Here is a 17001-nt window from a genome sequence, read left to right as displayed (position 1 = left end):
ACCAACCCCCCCCCCCCCCCAGCAGCAGCCTTGATGCTGATTTTTGATACATGTACAAATTGTACCTTTTTCAAAAAAATAACAACAATAGGGCCTCAAACCTAAACAAGTTCAAGTCAGCTAGATGGGCAAACAAAAACAATCATTGGAGGAGTTACCGTAACCCAACTAAGCTTAACACTCATATACATACGACTAAGCTTAATACTCATATACATAAAACTGCCCACATGCATATTCAAGGCAATGACAACAACAATGTCTCAAGCCCAAACTACTTCGCTAGCGTTTGACCATACATTTTGGGAGTAGTTTTCCGAAAATTCATCCTCAAATATCTGCACGGAAGTATTTCAAGTTCCCAAAAACTGATCTGAACCAGTTTTTAGATTTTTGGTACATCCACTCACAAAGCTTCAATTTTTTCTAAGCAAAATGCATGTCCAAACACAACTTCAAAGAACTCATTTTTTCAAGTTTCTTCATAATCTATGGCCAATCGGGAGCTTAGACTAGGCTTGGGCAAGCAATAAATAACTAACTACTTCCCAGATTTATCATAGCCCTAGAAGCTCAATGCCTATATGTAAAAAAAAACTTATACATAAAAGACATCTGAGACAACAACAACAAAAATAATACTTCAATCCAGCCAAACAAAACAAAACGAAAAACTCACTTGTTAGGAGTATTATCAAAACTCGAGGAAGTATCCGAGTAATCAACAGGAACAACCGTATGGTCAGAACTCAACAAATCCTTGCTAGTAACATCAAGCGTCTGGTCACTAAGACATTTCACCCGTAGATAAAACTCAACCGAACAGTACTCACATTGTCCATCACCATCACAAGCATCACAGTCACGTGAGAAGCGCATGCTCATCGCTCGTTCACTTGTTAGCGGAACAAGCCCTAAACGATGAGAAATGAACTCATCGTTGAGAACAGAGGAATTGACCTCGATTTCAACTAGGTCTATGGCTATAGTAGGTACTTCAGCTATCATTATACGCCGGAGAGCGTTAGCTATACTGGCGTCGGTTTCTCGGAGCTCGAATTTCATGAAATCGTCTTTAACTTCACGGATTTTTATCTTTGGGAATCTCTGGTAGGAGACGCCCTCCATTGTTGCTTGCTTTGTGTTTGAGGGTTTTGCTCTCTGCTTTGTTCAGTGTGAAATTTGTATAGAGTACTCGACTTATATATTGATCCTTCTCATTTACGATATTTACATATTGGACACCCTTTTTTTTTCAAAATCACAAATTAGGGCGGTTCAAAACCGAATCGAAATTGATAACTCGAATTGAAATTTTTTATTGGTTTAACGGTTTTGATTTTTTTTATTATCGAGTTATCGGTTCTTAACGGTTTCAGGTTTTTTCTTAATGGGTTAACCGATAACCCGATAATAAATTAAATACTTATATTTATACCATTTTGTATATAAAGTCTTTGACTTAGAGTTTGGTTTCCTACTTTTATTTCTGGTTGTCTCAAACACTTGGTTATATTCTTCGATGTAAAAATGTTTGCTTTTGAGCAAGATGTAACTTGTGAACTCATGTGCATGGTTCATTTGGTTTGTCATCTTGTTTCTAAGTGATTTTCAATGTTTTTTTTGGTGTTAAATCTTAACGGTTGAACCGATAACCGAACTAAAAAGGATAAAAAATTGATAAACCAATAACCGGTAAGTCAATATCTTAATGGTTCTATAACGGTTTAGCATCTCTACAAACCGATAACCAATAAGTCAAACTGATAAATTTCAAAATCGAACCGAACCAACCGATACGCAGTCCTATCACAAATGATAAAGTGTTTATATTAAACATTTTTCGTTTAAAATTTGATTGTTTTTTATGTGTATTCTCAAATGTTTATTACGTAGATAACTTAATCAATTGAAAAATCTAATTGCAACATGTCTTGTTTCTCACGGATTGGACACCCTTTTTTTCGATATCACAAATGATAAAGTGTTTAAATTAAATATTTTTCGTTCGAAATTTGATTATTTTTTATGTGTATTTTCAAATATTTGCAACATGTCTTATTTCTCAAAAAAAAATAAAAAAATTGAAACATGTCTAAGTTTTATGGCTTATTGAGAAAACTTGGCTTGAATTGTTTGTTTCGTTCCGAAATTATTTGACAGTCTTAAAAATACTCTTCTACTTTTCTAACTAATATTAAATGCACCCTTAATCTGTTACATGGCATAACAAGTGTTCTCAAACTTTTGTATGGCAAGATCATGAGCGTATTTAATTTTAGTTAATAAGTAGATGATGCATTTCAGCCATGTGCACTTCATTATAATAAGGTTATATAATTTGATATAAATATAATTTTAGCCTGATATGAGTGATGGTCACATTGCACAACTAAGGCTTATTTGGCCAAAACAAAATGTATGTAAAAATAAAAAGATTGTCTCAAAGTACCTAAATTTATAGTGTTTCATACACTTGACCATGTAAGTCCATAAAATCACTCTAAGTAGCTGTAAAACATAAGATTGATATGGCATGGTGAACCATGTCAAGCTGGTAAAATGCAGGAGATGATGAAAATATTAATCTATTCGAACTACATTGGACGATCTACGCGTTACTAGGATCAGAAGAAGGGCCATTTGGTTCAAACCAGAGATATCATGTATAGAGTTCAAATTCAAGAAGATAATCCTTACTCCGGCCTAATTTTAGAAATCCCTCCTCAAGCTTCTTCATGTCAATATGCTTCACGTGGGAGAGGACATCCTTGAGCAGTAGAGACTTAACAAGTGATATAACTGAAACACCGACTTCAGGCCATGAAACACACAGAGTTCCCCTTATCTTCTTTAACTGACATCGGCTTAATAAAGCTGCTGCCAAGCCATCTACAACACTTCCTGATGGAAGATAGTCTGCGCATTTTACCAGTGGTGAATCTTGATGGCCATCAGCTTTTGCTTTTCTCTCTGCAGATGATTCCAGCTTAAATGCAAATGCTTCATCGGGTGAAAGTCTTCCTCTAAAATTAGAACTTCGGATGGAATCCAAAATTAAGACCTTTTCTGGGATAACCTGTTCTCCAATCAGTAGCTTCGCGACTGCATGAGATCTCTCTGCAGTAACTGGATATTGAACAGACACAATCATAATCAAGTTATCATCTTCATTCAGGGCATATATATTGCATGATTTGTCTTTAAGAGAGGGTTCAACTGAATTGCCAGAGAATGGGATCTCAGGAAGGATAACAGTTCCAACAAGGGTTTTGGAAGACACATGATGAAAAATTTGAAGTGACGGAGAAGACATGGCAATGATGAGGAGAGAAGGGCGAGAAAACTTCTCCCGGTTAGAAGTTGAAAACAACAGGAATGGAGAGGGAAGAGGAGGAGATGGAGGACAAAAGTTGTTCAGATCTTCCAAAAAGAACCTTGAAGGTGGAGGGATTTCTGTTAGTATGTCTTCCATATCTGTTTGGTCAACCTATCACCTGCAAAATATTCAACAAAATATCTATCACTCTACACGTTGCAACATATGGACACATTTCCTATGACTGATAGGCTATAAATCAATTCAATTGCCAAAGCACATCGCCACGCCAAAGAGCTTAAGAACATAGCCTTTTAGACAAAATTTGGAGATCAACAAATAAAGCAAGTTCAACTATCAAGCCAAGGTTCTTCCAGCAGGAACAGAGAAAGCTAGAGAGTAATTGCCACAAAGTTCTACAACATAAGTCAATGTAAAAGCTTGCAACACCAAAGCACAGACAATAGAGACCAGAATACAATAAGTCAATAACAATTGGAGATCAAATAGGCAAGACAATCAAATCAATGCTAATCATGTAGCTTCTAACTCAGGTTGATCTCAAAATTTTGAGGTGATCAATGACATCTCTCCAAATGAGCTGCCTAGAGTATCTAGCTATCTTTAGTATCTCGTTCGCCGACATCATTGAAAATATGAACTTGAGAAAAGATAAAATGAAGGAAAAGAAATCAAGACCTGGTTACTGAACAGGGTGTAGAGATTCACTTCAAGTACAATGGCTTGAAGATGCCCCTATCCAAATTACTACTACGTGCAATCATTGTATTTACAGAAAGGATGGTAGCTGGTCCACATGGTCTAATCCAGTGTTTTCAAAAGCGATTAAATCCATGGGGCTTGAAGCGAAAAGAGAGAAGTGAAGGTCACACTTCTTTAAAGCAAAGCACACAATTTACGAAAAATTAGAAATGATCAAACAAATATGAATTTTGTACAATTAAAATTAAGTTGCAATTCACACAATTAATTTAAGCATCAAATATATAATCATGTCGATGTTAATCCAACTACTCAAAGTTGAGATTCGAAATAGAGAACTCGTTGGAATCAGTTTGTGCACCATTTTTTGAAGCACAAACTTCTCTAAAGCACAGAGCATCACCCACATCACTTTAAGCGACGACGCGATGGCTGTTAAAAACACTGGTTTAGTCTGGGGAGTAGCTTAATGAATACAATAACTACTGAATCGTGTAACTCAAGAAGAAAAACTCTACGAATATTTTTTCATCTTATATAAAAAAGGAATAGTGGCAATCAACTTCCTAATATCAAGAGGGTCCCAACAGATCGATTGGCAACATGAAGTCCTAACAATTTTGAAGAATGTGTTTAGAAAATCAAGTACCCTTTGCTAGCATATGATTCTAAAGTACTCCTGAAAGAAAAAAGAAACACCTTTCTCAAGAAAGAATCAACAAGTGAGAACATAAAAGAAAAGATACATAAAATAATACTCCCACCGTTCCATTTTATGTGGCATCCTTTCTTTTTGAGTCCATCCCAAAAAGAATGTCGCCTTACTATAACTAGAAACAAATTAACTTTAAAATTTCTCTTTTAAATGATTTACAACCACAAATACATCTAAGGATTGTTTTAGACCACAAGTTTCAAGGTCATTTTTTTTCTTGAACACTATGTCAAGTCAAAGTGTGTCATATAAAATGGAACGGAGGGAGTAGTAATTATAAAAGTAAAATAGAAAAAGAAGAAGAAATAAACAGTTTTGAGACCAAAAGATGAATCAGCATGATATTTTTTAAAAGAGAGAGTGAGTGAGAGAAGCAGCTCCATGGCAAGTGTAAACTTGACAGGAATATGCATGAAGAATGCAATCAATGCGAGCAAAGAAATGATAGATGTTTTGGCAGCTTCCCCTATTTTACCGAGAAACAATTGAGTTTAAGCTCATTTTCAAGCTCAACTTAACCCAAGAATATGATCAAGAAGTTTAACGTGAGCTAATTCCAGATTCCTCAAGCACTAACCTCAACTTTGATGAGCCTGAACCAGAATTTTATTTTCATTCTTCAAAATTCGGAAGATGCAGAAAAAAAAATTGGAAAAAGGAAAGCAAGAGGCCTTCCAGATTTGGTGCAAATTGGTCACAGGTTAGAATAAGAAAGTTGTTGAATATGTAAAAGATGTGGTATTAAATATCGAATTCAAGAAGTACAGAAAAAAGTAGGGAACCTACTGGAAAAGATACTCCAGTTCTCTACAAAAGACACCATTGAAATGGTCACTGACTGGAATAGTTAACTGAATACAATAAAAGTATCATTGCTAGCTCCAGACTCAGATTCCTTTGACGCCCTATAAATGAGATGTTATCTACAGTATCTTTTAATTACCCAAATTTGTCATTAGCTAATACAACCAAAATAAACTCTCCACATTTTTTTCTTTTTTGAGAAGAATGCGTTTTTAATCAGCCAATAGAGAGGAATCCCATAAATCAACAGGGTCAGACCAATAAAGTGTGAAACATCTTGTTATTTAGAAGCAGAGAAAAGGGAAGGGTGAAATCTTTAACTGGAAACTTCTGCTATTCTTTTCAGAAAATGAAAATGTAGAAACGCTTCTGTTACTTCTTTGAGAAACAAAACTGCTTCTGTTATTGTGCAGTACTCCTTTACTTTGTAATATTCATAAGGGTTCTCTTATAACTAGTATTCTTGGAATACAAAAGGATTCTTAATTGTTACAGATATCAACTACCATCAAATTCACATAGTAACATTAAGGCCAATGTCAAGGGAGTGATTAGAGTTTGAGGACAAGCACACCTAACTGATTTTTTTTCTTTCTTTTTACCCCTCCCTAGGAGCTCCCACCTTTTTGCTCTCTTGATAACTCGAACCCACAACCTTAGCATTGGAAGTGGAGGGTGCTTACCATCCGAGCAACCCCTCTTGTCTCATAGCTAACTGATTCAAACGCCAGAAGTTGAAATTACTGGTTTGCATAAATGCAATACTTGCACTTTCTTGACAAGGAAACAAAGATAATTCATTCATTCACAACAACAACTACTCCATAACCTAAAGAATGGGTCATCATCATCCAAACCAAACACCCATTTGAGAATAAGTCTCAAAGAAATTATGTTCAAATAAGCATTCTAAGCAGCTACATTAAGCTTATTTACAAGTACCATTCACATAAAGCTTTCTCAAATGTCTCCTTTCTCATTCAACAAATGATAGTTTTTTATTATTTTTTTTACTTTCTCCCCAAGTCAAGAGGTGGAAGTGATGGAACTAGTGCCTTCAGCTTACACTTCGTATAAATATGCAAAAAAGAAAAGTGTAACTATAATTAGATCATTCCGAAACCCACTAACCTCTAAATCTAGGATCTCACTGCGCCAGAAAAAAAATCCCAAAATGTAAAGAAAGATTCTATTTTTGTTCCCCCTTTTTCCAGAAAATCACATGGATATCAAGCAAATATTTATAACCTTGTAGAAAAAGAAAAAATTATCGATACAAATTTGAAAAATTGAGGCTTTTTTTATACAATGAGAGTTGCAAATTAGAGACCCAATTCAATTAGAAAAAGCGATTAGGGCAGAGAACAGGGAAATAAGGAACTTACAAATCGATTCCGCCGGAAAAAATGGAGATGAGTTTACAGCTCCGACGAGAAGGGACACACTGATATCAACTCGACTGAAGAAAATGTTACTTGCAGAACATTCAATTTTGTGTGAAATATAATTTTTATTTTTATTTTTACTTTATACTTTTTGTAAAAATAATTACTGTATTATTTTTTAATAGGAATATGTCATTTTCACTTTTTTTTCTTTTCTTTTTCTTTTTTCATGCTTTTCTAAAAGTTGGAAATAATTGTATAAGGAGAATACAAATTAGAGAAAAAAAGAGATTGGATTTTTTGCGGTTATTTTTAGTTGTCCATTATGTTAAAAATATATTTAATTTTTTTCAAATTGGACAAGTATTATAACATAGTTTACTAAATTTCACGCATCAAGATCACATCAAATCGATTTTTAGCAAGTTGCGAAAAAAATGCTTCTTTTTATGGGTTAGAGTACCTCCCATTATTAATCGATAGATTGAATGTTCGAGTCAGCTGAAGGGAGGGTAAGTGAGCTTCCAAGTTTTGAAGTTAGCTCAAATGTGAGGATGACCACACTAATCAGTCATCCCCACAACTTGTCCATGATCTTTCACTTGAACAGTAATGGAATTCTGACAACAATAACAAATCCAATATAATCCCACGAACGAGGTCTTATCCCTAACGTGTGAAAGTAGAGAGACTGTTTCCAGAGACCCTCGACTCAAATAAGGAAAGGGAAGTATTCCAAACTCCAAAGCAAATTTTGGAAAGGGAAAATCCAGTCACCGTTGAAGCTTGAAACCATGCAAGACTGAAATGTGATTTTTCAAGTGCAACTGGAAACTACTGCAGAAGTTTCATGAATAAGTTTACATCAACTCCCTTTGAGAGCGAAACGGTTTCAAGTCTAATATTTTACAAATCAAAGTCATTATGCACATTGTTGGTGCCAAAAAATTACAGAAAAGAAAGAGGAAATAGGATGTTAATGTTCCTATGGCAGTGTCAATGACCAGAAAATGGTGAGTTAAATTAACTACAAATGATCAAATGGCCTCCTTCTCCATCAATGAAGTTCCTTCAACCTACCTCAACTAATCACACGTTTTGATGAGCCAAAGCATCAACTTAATAGCATATAGCTTCAGTTCACCGACAAGTTCTTAAGAGCGGTTGGTTGTTTCCTTTCTGCAAAAGAAAAGCACGACAAACATAAATAACAAGTCAAGATATTTTCCCTCGTCACCTGCGCTCAAGTGAAAATGGCCAAGAAAATAACAACAATGAGTTATTTCACAAAGAACTAAGCAAACATGTAGAACTTCACAGCAATGGATGATCAAATTTTTGCAATTAAAACGAAAGGGATGGCAATTCTGAGTTTAGATAAAGCATGAATGCCCTCAAGATCTCCATAGCGTTAACATAAATATTCACATGTGTCTCTTTGACAGATTAGAATTGTGCATTTACATGTAACACATAATTCACAAAAACTGATTATTGTGATCCTTTGTTTATCTTTTTTCCCCATTTAGCATCCAAATCAATTAAGATTGATCAACTACCTTCACATGAACATAGCAGCAGTAGAAGTTTTCAGACACGGTCAATCTTCATGTTCATCTTCAGAATCTGCATAGGTAGAACAGAATTAAAGACCACAATTGCAATATAGTAAAAAACAGTTTGCTCCCATAGAGAGTGAATAATAGCAGCAAAATAAGTCAGTGACGATTGGTAAATACAGAGCCTAGACTAAACATCTCTCAGAAAAACGGGTACTTCTTTTCCTCATATTGAATGGTATTAATGACAGTTTAAGTTTTTGAAGTTTCCACTTCTATACTTTGCAGATATGGAAGTACCCAAACATGTATTCTACAATCCCACATCCAGTGAGCTTGTGGAAGCAGTATTTAAAGTCCAATCCATCTAACTCCATGTTTTTATCCTAAAAGTTGTTGACAGTCCCGTAAACATTATTTAAAACAAAATTACTATATATAGATGCACTATAGGCGTATAGACTAGAAACTATGCACAAAAACCAAGTAATCCTATTTGAATCGTGTTCTAAAAAGTACTCCCTCCGTTTCAAAAAGGCACAGAGTTTAAGAAAATAAAGAAGACTTTTGAATCTTGTGGTTCTGAATTAAAGTTATGTCAAATGTACAAAATTGCCCTTTAATCTTGTGGCCTTAAACATGCCACGTGAAAAGCTGAAATTAAAATGTTACCAAAAAAAGAAGAGGCCATTTTTTTTTATACAGACTAAAAAGGAAAGGAAGTCATTCTTTTTTAAACAGAGGGAGTAATAAATGATTTATCCGAACAAGATGAAGCAAGCCAACATAGTAGAGATCCCTTTGTAACATTCGTAAAATTTAATGAACTTCATGAAGAAACGTACTGGAAACAAATTCAGGGACATAAGAAAAGGAAATATCACCATTGTCATAGTTTTTAAGAGTGTGGGTAGTACAATTGCCTGGTGTTTATGAGAGTCTATGGGTCAGCAGGAAGGGGTCTATTTGGAGTTTCGGAAATCATCTGGACTCATGTCAGAATGGAGACAAGATAGGTTACAGAGGAGGATTTTAATACAATTAGATTTCTGCAGGAATGAATTGATTCCCTTCCTCTTAGTTACAGGTGCTAAACTCGCTTCATCAAGAGTTAAGGAGTCATGGTCCAAGCCAAAACTTCAAAGATTCCTTATCCCTCAGTCAGTCACAAACAGCGCAAAAAGGAAGGATCAAAGGACAGCATTTTAACGGTGAAATCTGCCTATAACGAGTTCTAAGATGAGAGAACATAGGAGTTTCCTCACACATCTAATGGGTGCCTAGGGCATTGGGACAAGTATTATTTTTTATTGTGATTAACAACATTGGAAGCCAGTTTATGCAGAAACCATGCCGAAAAGAATGAGAGTTCAGATCATATGGTGTTTTATGTGCAAAAAAGTAGGAGAGGAAATCAAACGTCTGCAGACCATTGTCAGATGCATACAAACTACGGTGTGTGTGGAAATTGTTCGGTGTTCATAGATGATGACAGGAACTGTCAGAGATGTGCTACCAGGTTGGAAGTTCAAGAGGAAGGAGCATGAGAAATAGTTTTTTTTCTTGGGGTGCTTATGTGGACACTTTAACAATGATTTGCAGTGAAAAATTTACATCAAGATGTTCAAGATAAGCATGTGGTTCTTTAACTTACCAGAACGCACGTCGTCACTCAATTGGCCCCTCGCTTGGATTTGTTTAACAAGCATCCGGTACATCAACACCCACCAATATATATGAAGAACCAGCAAGCAAAATAGAAGAGAATTGAAGATATAGTAATAGATTGGTCCATCCACTTTGTGCTTCTCCCTATCCAGGGTTTGGAGAACTTCATAACTGCATTTACAGAAAAATAAAAGAACTTTCATATAAATCACATACACAACTATTTCTCACAAAAAGGGTAACATTAACTAGTAAGTTCATATTTCTGCAAAAACACATGAAGTTTTCAAAAGAGAACTGAACGTTAATATCAATCAATCAACAACTCCTCAATACTGAGCTAGTTGACTATATTGAATCCCCTGAATTAAGAACTGAGCATTAACACACAGCATAATTAGTTCCCGGAACCAGTGTGTCTAGGATATGGCACAAAGCAATGCAGGGAGAGCTGATTTTTTATCAAGTTATTTTTTTGGATCAAGGCAATGCAGGGAAAGTTGATTTAAAGCCTGAAGAATTATGTTAGTTTGAACTTCATCATCAACAAACCATAACAAATTGTAACTTAAAGCAAAGTAAACCACATAAGGTGGTGCTTCTATATTTATTTAAGAAGGATAAATCAAGAAAAAGAAAGTTGTACTAAGAAACAGGAAACTAGCTTTTTCGTAAATAGGAAAAGTTAAAGCACCTATGACTCACCTTGTACTCCAAAGAACCCAGAATGGGTAGTATATGAGGCGAAGTATAACCCAGGATAAAACAAAAAGAATAAACGAAAAGCTAGCAAGAGCTTCAGCACCACTGTATTTGGACATCTTTCCGATTTCGAGGAATATATCACTGGCATCATGAATGGCTAAAACTACTGAACCGACACGTGCAAACCTGCAAAAGAATGAAAACAGAAATCCAATAATGTTACATGCCCATATCTTACCTTTATGATAGCACGATTCATAGCTTTACATATTTTGATGACATCATTAAACTCAATTTTTCAGAGTAACACATCCCTCAGGGTCCTAGAAAATCTCATGAATCTTTTCAACCATAAAAGTCTTCTGAAAAGGAAGTTTTTGAACATGAAACAACGCAATTAAAATTCAATTTTGCATGATTGAGAGAGTTGTCCAAAAGAGTATCGACCTTGTCAGCAGAAGAACACCTTCACTACACAAAATGAAGGATAATTTCTAGTAGCTGAATTGTTTTTTACATGCATCCGCTTCCAATAAGAATTTTAAACTAATAACACAGACAATCCCCCAGCTCCAATCATGTCTGGCTTCGAGAAGTTGAATACCCTCAAGTTGTCCCTTTGCTAAATATGGACTTATATACCAGCAAAATCTCAGCAAATAAAATGACCTTTATTTAAAACTATAAGCTCACCTCAACAAAACACACACCTGATATTATAGGATAAGACGATAAGAATCGCAGTGGCAACATGATGACTCATTGAAACTCCAAAGTCAGAGCGCCTTGTCTCCCAAAATATTAGCGCAAATATTGAATATGTATAGAACCCACCGGTATACATATAAAGTCCCTTCAGTTTGGACCTAAATTTACATAAGACAGTCACTCAAATATGCAGAGACTATGAATCAAAACTATGTAAGCTTAATTAAAAATCATCAGATCTAGATTTTGAAAATGTTATGATTTATGGAAAAAGAGGCCATAAGCCAGTATCTTCTGTCTGCAAGAATCACAAAAAAACAGTTATTCTTGCTTGCGAACTTTACCAATTATGTCTCAATACATTACCAGTCACCGTCCATCCTCATCCCCTACCTTCTGTAATGCAACACAGAAGAGCTACACACAAAGGACACCAAGTAGGAACTAAAATAAAACAGGTCTTACTTGTACATCTGGTCAGGCCAGACCTGATCACCAGGCCCTACCCAAAAGTATCTGGTATTTGTAAACCAAGGCTCATTGTATGTCACCAAAAGTGCAAAAACTTCTGCAGAGAGAAAATATATACATTTCCATGCTGATTCTTTGAATTTTCGTATCCTTCTCCTCCGGTCATCAGTCTCATTTTCTATCACTTCTTGTCCTTTTCCAAATATTAACCTTCTGGCCACTTTCTGCAATATGTACATAGATTCCATGTTGAAAGAGAGATCATTAAGAAGAACAATTCATGTAGAAAATAGAAATTTTTTAAAAAATTCTACATGTTCTAAGAGCAGCATTACATTTGATTTTTAAGAAAAGAAGTTCCATCGAAGACTAGAAACTTGAAAGGAGGGAAACTAGAAAAGGACAAAGCAAGACCCAGATCCTTACATAATTATGTTCGCCTTAAACTTGATAAGACTTCCCTTACATAATTAAGTTTGCCTCAACTTGATAACTCTAACAACACTACTATTCACGTCTCTTTAGAGAAAATTTGCCTCATTTTTATCAACTGCTTCATGCCTCAACTTTTTATTTTTCATGTCAGCATGCTCTTCTTTTAAGCATAGCTCTTTCAATTAGTGTTTCAGAAAAGCTTTTTATTATGTGCAAACCACTTTAATCCTTTTCTGTTTCCTACAGATATTGTATCTTTTCTATTTTAATTTTATTCTTTATTTTAATTATATATAATATCGGACTGAGATGAGCTTAAAAGGAGCAACATGGTCCATAAAAATTCATATAGAAGACCCCAACTTGCTAGCAATTGAGGTTTAGTTGTAATTGTTGTTGTTAGTGTACGTGAATTGTATATTCAATATCTATAATTTGCTTTAATACTTTCTTCTTAACCGCATTAATATCTTAACATCCCTTTAGCTAAAATTTGTCCAAGTATGGCACTGTTTAAGTGATGAATGTATGTGCCAATTGCTTTATTGCTAGATCAGAAAATAAATTTTTTTAGAAAGGAACAGGGAAACGGAATCATTTCGATCACAGTTACAGTTTTCCCTCTACTGCACATAGTTTACCAAGAAATTAAGCATGTAAAGCTCTACAGAGTGTATACTCTTCATGAATCTGATAATATCACAACAAGCATCTCAACAACTTTGCATCAACAGAAACCAAAGTATACTCCCTTCTCTACACATAAGCAAACATTAACCCAGCAATGTGAGTTCTTCTCCTACTTCAAGATTGATTAACCAATATAATGCGCTTTCAGAACCTTCAACCAATCCAAATACTTATCCTCGTGAAATATCATCAGCTTTAATTTCTTACATACAATGTCCCTGGGTAGGAGGACTTTAGAACTAGCAGTTCAAAGGAATGGCTAAAAAAAGTTACCTCACTCAAAAGGTCAATGACTAACATAGATTCGTAGAACTGTCACTCAGATTCATCCACACCAGAATCAGAAAAAACTAACAAAACACCATAAAAAAACAATGAAAAAATGCACAAAAATCCCAAATTTCCAGAAGTTTCAAGACTGAATCACTCCTGACCAATTGAACAAGAGATGCCAAAAAGTGAACAAAATTCAAAGCTGAAAATATCTCAAAAACAATCTTTCAAGCAAAAATCTGACGGTGGGAAACAAGAGTGCGGACAATGGAAGAACGGAAAAATCTTTGAATGATGTGTAAGATTCATTTTCCCTATCAGAAAATTCCTTGAAGCACACCCATTTTCTCAATCTCCTCAAAAAACAGAAACTAAAGTATACTCACGTACTCTACAGATAAGCAAACATTAACCTACGAATGTGAGTTCTTCTCCTACTTCAAGATTGATCGTGTTGAAGAAGTCCCACATCGTTCAATTATGGGATGGGTAGTCTCTATATGACTTGGGCATTCGGCTAGGGGTGTTCACGGTTTGGATAAAAACCGATCCAAACCGAAAAACCGAACCAAACCGATAAAATAAAACCGATTTTATTTGGGTTTGGTTTGGTTTGGTTTTAGATTTTTGAAAACCGATAGTATTTGGTTTGGTTATGGTTTTATTAAAAAAAAACCGAAGAAATAACCGAACCAAACCGATGAATTATATACATATATTTTATTAATATACATACTTAATAGATTGTTTTTATAAACATTAAGATCTTATACATATTTTCATTAAAATTTCTTTATAATTTACTTATTGAAAACAAAAATGCCTAAGATGAAACATTTATCTTATTGATTTCATGCTTGTGAGTGTCTATAACAATTCTTGTGGGACTGAAAATGTTATTGTCTCTTCCTTCTACGCTAATATAGTGAATTTTAAAGCTTTATTGATAGTAAATTTAGTGATCGAAAGTTCAGTAATAATTTAAGTCATTCTAACTATTTTTCGTTTTAAATGCATTGTTGTCACTTTTTTCATATTTTGAATGAATTGTTTCTTTTATTTTTGTGTATGGTTAATAACCGAATAACCGAACCAAACCAAACCGAAACCGATAACCACCAAACCGATAAATGTATATTATATTTGGTTTGGTTTGGTTTTGATAATTTAAAAACCGATTAAGTTTGGTTTGATTTTGGTTTTAACCAATAACCGATCCAAACCAACCCGTGAACAACCCTAGGCATTCCTCACGTCTTGAGCTAACTTTTAGCGTTGAATAAGGCCCAAGTTTCATAAAATGGTATAAGAGCAGCACACATCCCATTCTCATTCACAATGTTGAGCTCCCGTATTAAAATTGTTCATGCTCCAGATGTTCAACCAAGTCCCACAAGGTCAATCATGGGATGGATGGTTTCTACTCTCTCCTCACCTCTTGAGCTAGTTTTAGGGTTGAGCTAGACCCAACTATCATAACAGATTGACCTATACCTTCAACCAATCAAAACACTTATTCCTCATGAATATCATCAGTTTTACTTCTAAAACTAACAGTTCAAACGATAGCTACAACAATCACCACACTCAAAAGACCAGTTAACTAAAATATAGATCATACAACTAACATTCAAATTCATCCACACCATAATCAGCAAAATAAGCCAAATCCCATCTACAAACAACCAAAAAAATCCACAAAAATCCCAAAAAATCAGAAATTTCAAGACTGAAACAGTTGGAACAAATTAAACATACCCAAAAAAGAAATTTAACAGAAAATTACCTCAAAAACAAATCTATCAAGCAAAAATCTGACAGTAGGAAAGAAGACGGCAAACAATGGAAGAACAGCGAAATCTTCATATGATGGGTAAGATTCATGTTCCCAATCAAGAAAAGTCCCTTTAAGCAAACCCATTTTCTCAGAATCCCAAAAAGATTCAATCTTTACCAGTAAATTGCGTTAAATCTATGAATCCTTTTGAACTCTTTGAGAAAAAATCAATTCTTTATAACAGCGACTTTGGGAAGCTTCGTTTAACTCGAAATAAAAATATTGGATCAAGTGGTGAACTAGGTGGGTCCATGACAGATTTTATTTTTCTTAAAATAATGAATTTTCTAAACTATATATTACTATATTTTTTATATATTTATTTATAGCAAAGAGTTTTTATAGCTTTAATTAGGTCCACATGTAGGTACGATTGATTCCATCGATCCAATAAAAATCACTTCTTTCAAAGTTAATGAGTCGTGTAATAGGCAATATTCCACCTGGTTCAAAGGAGCAATTGAGTATGTCACGACAACTTATATAATAGTAATGGAAGAAAATATGTTTAGAATAAAAGTATGTCGCAGTCACAAAATCTAGATTCAAAGTATTCCTTGAATATATTTTTGGGTTGTTTTATTAAAGTGAGTCGTTAGGATCGATCTTCGTCAAATATTTAACGAACATTGTATGAGATTGGATGAGAAATATGAAACCATATGAAATAATGGTGCTTCTTCTAAGTTTTTATTAATTTGGTTTTTTTCTTTTTTTTCTTAATAAGTATTAGTATTATTTCTTTTATAATAATGATTTTGTAATTAATATGAAAGTTGTATAAAAGGCTATCAAGGATTATTAAGCAATCATGGTATATAAGTGCTTAAAAAAAATGATCTTATAGTTATAGTGGCTTCCCACGACTATGCAACTAACCAAAAAATGTATTGTATGTTTTAACCGTTCTTTGTTAATATGTATATTTATTGCTGTTAATTATTTTTTTTGTTCTAGTGAATGTTTATTAGTATATAAGTAAAATAAATATATTCTCAAAAATATTTATATATAATCTAGTAAAAAATAATGTGAGTGGAATGGGTTGACGTGAGAATCAAAGTGGGGTTCAAGAGTGGGGGTGGAGGCATCGAATAGGTGAGAAAAGATAATGAACTTGGGATGTTACTTATGAAACTTGCTTTCATTAGAAAAGTCATTTTTTTCTCAAATACCGCATGTTTTATGTGCTATATGAGTAAATATTTTTAAAAGCGAGTATAAATTAAATGATCGTGTCGAAACAGATTGCTCGCGACCAGAATAGCGAAGTGGTGCAAACTTTAAATAAAAATTAATTGGGCTAGTGATTTGGGCCCAAAGCTGTTGTCAAGCAGATCTTCTTTACCATTTGGGCCTTCAAAACTTGGCCCATGCTTATTTGGACTTTCCCAAGTGGACTTCCCAATGTTTAACAAAACAAAAAGGGTCTTGAGGAAATGAATTCCAAATTAAATTTGATAAAAACTTATTCGTATAGAGTGTTTTTACCAAATCATATTAACTTATTATAGTTAAATGAGAAAATACATCTATCGATCATAGATTTTTTTGGAGGGTATGGGGGGGGGGGGGATTTGGTGGAAGTCATTTTTTTCTCAAATACCGCATGTTTTATGTGCTATATGAGTAAATATTTTTAAAAGCGAGTATAAATTAAATGATCGTGTCGAAACAGATTGCTCGCGACCAGAATAGCGAAGTGGTGC

General features: G+C 34.4%; 3 protein-coding genes across 5 annotated transcripts in view; all 3 read right to left on the bottom strand.

Annotated features, from left to right (window-relative positions):
• LOC102598724 (DNA-directed RNA polymerases II, IV and V subunit 3-like) overlaps positions 1 to 1189 on the bottom strand; it is a 5745-nt gene extending 4556 nt beyond the window's left edge. Inside the window, exon 1 of the mRNA XM_006348547.2 lies at positions 680 to 1189. Within this exon, the coding sequence (XP_006348609.1) occupies positions 680 to 1128 (449 nt within the window). The 5' untranslated portion in view covers positions 1129 to 1189. The remainder of the gene's footprint in view (positions 1 to 679) is intronic.
• Positions 1190 to 2399: 1210 nt separating this feature from the next.
• LOC102594783 (uncharacterized) lies at positions 2400 to 7049 on the bottom strand. 3 transcript variants are annotated; one of them, XM_015309291.1, is made up of 3 exons: positions 6947 to 7049; positions 6245 to 6272; positions 2400 to 3497 (listed from the first exon to the last, which is right to left on the bottom strand). In XM_015309291.1, exon 3 carries the CDS (start codon positions 3473 to 3475, stop codon positions 2663 to 2665), a length of 813 nt encoding a protein of 270 aa, XP_015164777.1. In that variant the 5' UTR covers positions 3476 to 3497; positions 6245 to 6272; positions 6947 to 7049; the 3' UTR covers positions 2400 to 2662. The 3 variants fall into 3 exon arrangements, with proteins under 3 accessions (XP_015164777.1, XP_006348774.1, XP_015164776.1); XM_006348712.2 differs by lacking the exon at positions 6245 to 6272; XM_015309290.1 differs by lacking the exons at positions 6245 to 6272; positions 6947 to 7049 and adding an exon at positions 6136 to 6232.
• Positions 7050 to 7736: 687 nt separating this feature from the next.
• Positions 7737 to 15531, bottom strand: LOC102598384 (ASC1-like protein). The gene is made up of 7 exons (XM_006348546.2): positions 15242 to 15531; positions 12052 to 12281; positions 11589 to 11744; positions 10879 to 11064; positions 10160 to 10344; positions 8506 to 8572; positions 7737 to 8125 (listed from the first exon to the last, which is right to left on the bottom strand). The coding sequence occupies exons 1-6, from the start codon at positions 15374 to 15376 to the stop codon at positions 8547 to 8549; spliced, it is 918 nt and encodes a 305-aa protein (XP_006348608.1). The 5' UTR covers positions 15377 to 15531; the 3' UTR covers positions 7737 to 8125; positions 8506 to 8546.
• Between the last annotated feature and the right edge of the window lie 1470 nt (positions 15532 to 17001).

Source organism: Solanum tuberosum, unplaced genomic scaffold (assembly GCF_000226075.1).
Source record: "Solanum tuberosum cultivar DM 1-3 516 R44 unplaced genomic scaffold, SolTub_3.0 scf00103, whole genome shotgun sequence".
NCBI lineage: Eukaryota > Viridiplantae > Streptophyta > Magnoliopsida > Solanales > Solanaceae > Solanum > Solanum tuberosum.
The sequence above is the reverse complement of the archived record's forward strand: the minus strand, read 5'-3'. Positions and strand labels throughout refer to the sequence as shown.

Bases quoted from the DNA above. Each gene is read 5' to 3' on its own strand.
- LOC102594783 (XM_015309291.1), bottom strand. From the start codon at position 3,475: ATGGAAGACATACTAACAGAAATCCCTCCACCTTCAAGGTTCTTTTTG.
- LOC102598384 (XM_006348546.2), bottom strand. From the start codon at position 15,376: ATGGGTTTGCTTAAAGGGACTTTTCTTGATTGGGAACATGAATCTTAC. The intron at 10,345-10,878 runs GTGAGTCATAGG...CTGTAAATGCAG, and splicing joins TGGGTTCTTTGGAGTACAAG to TTATGAAGTTCTCCAAACCC. The intron at 8,573-10,159 runs GTAAGTTAAAGA...CTACCTATGCAG, and splicing joins GAGTGACGACGTGCGTTCTG to ATTCTGAAGATGAACATGAA.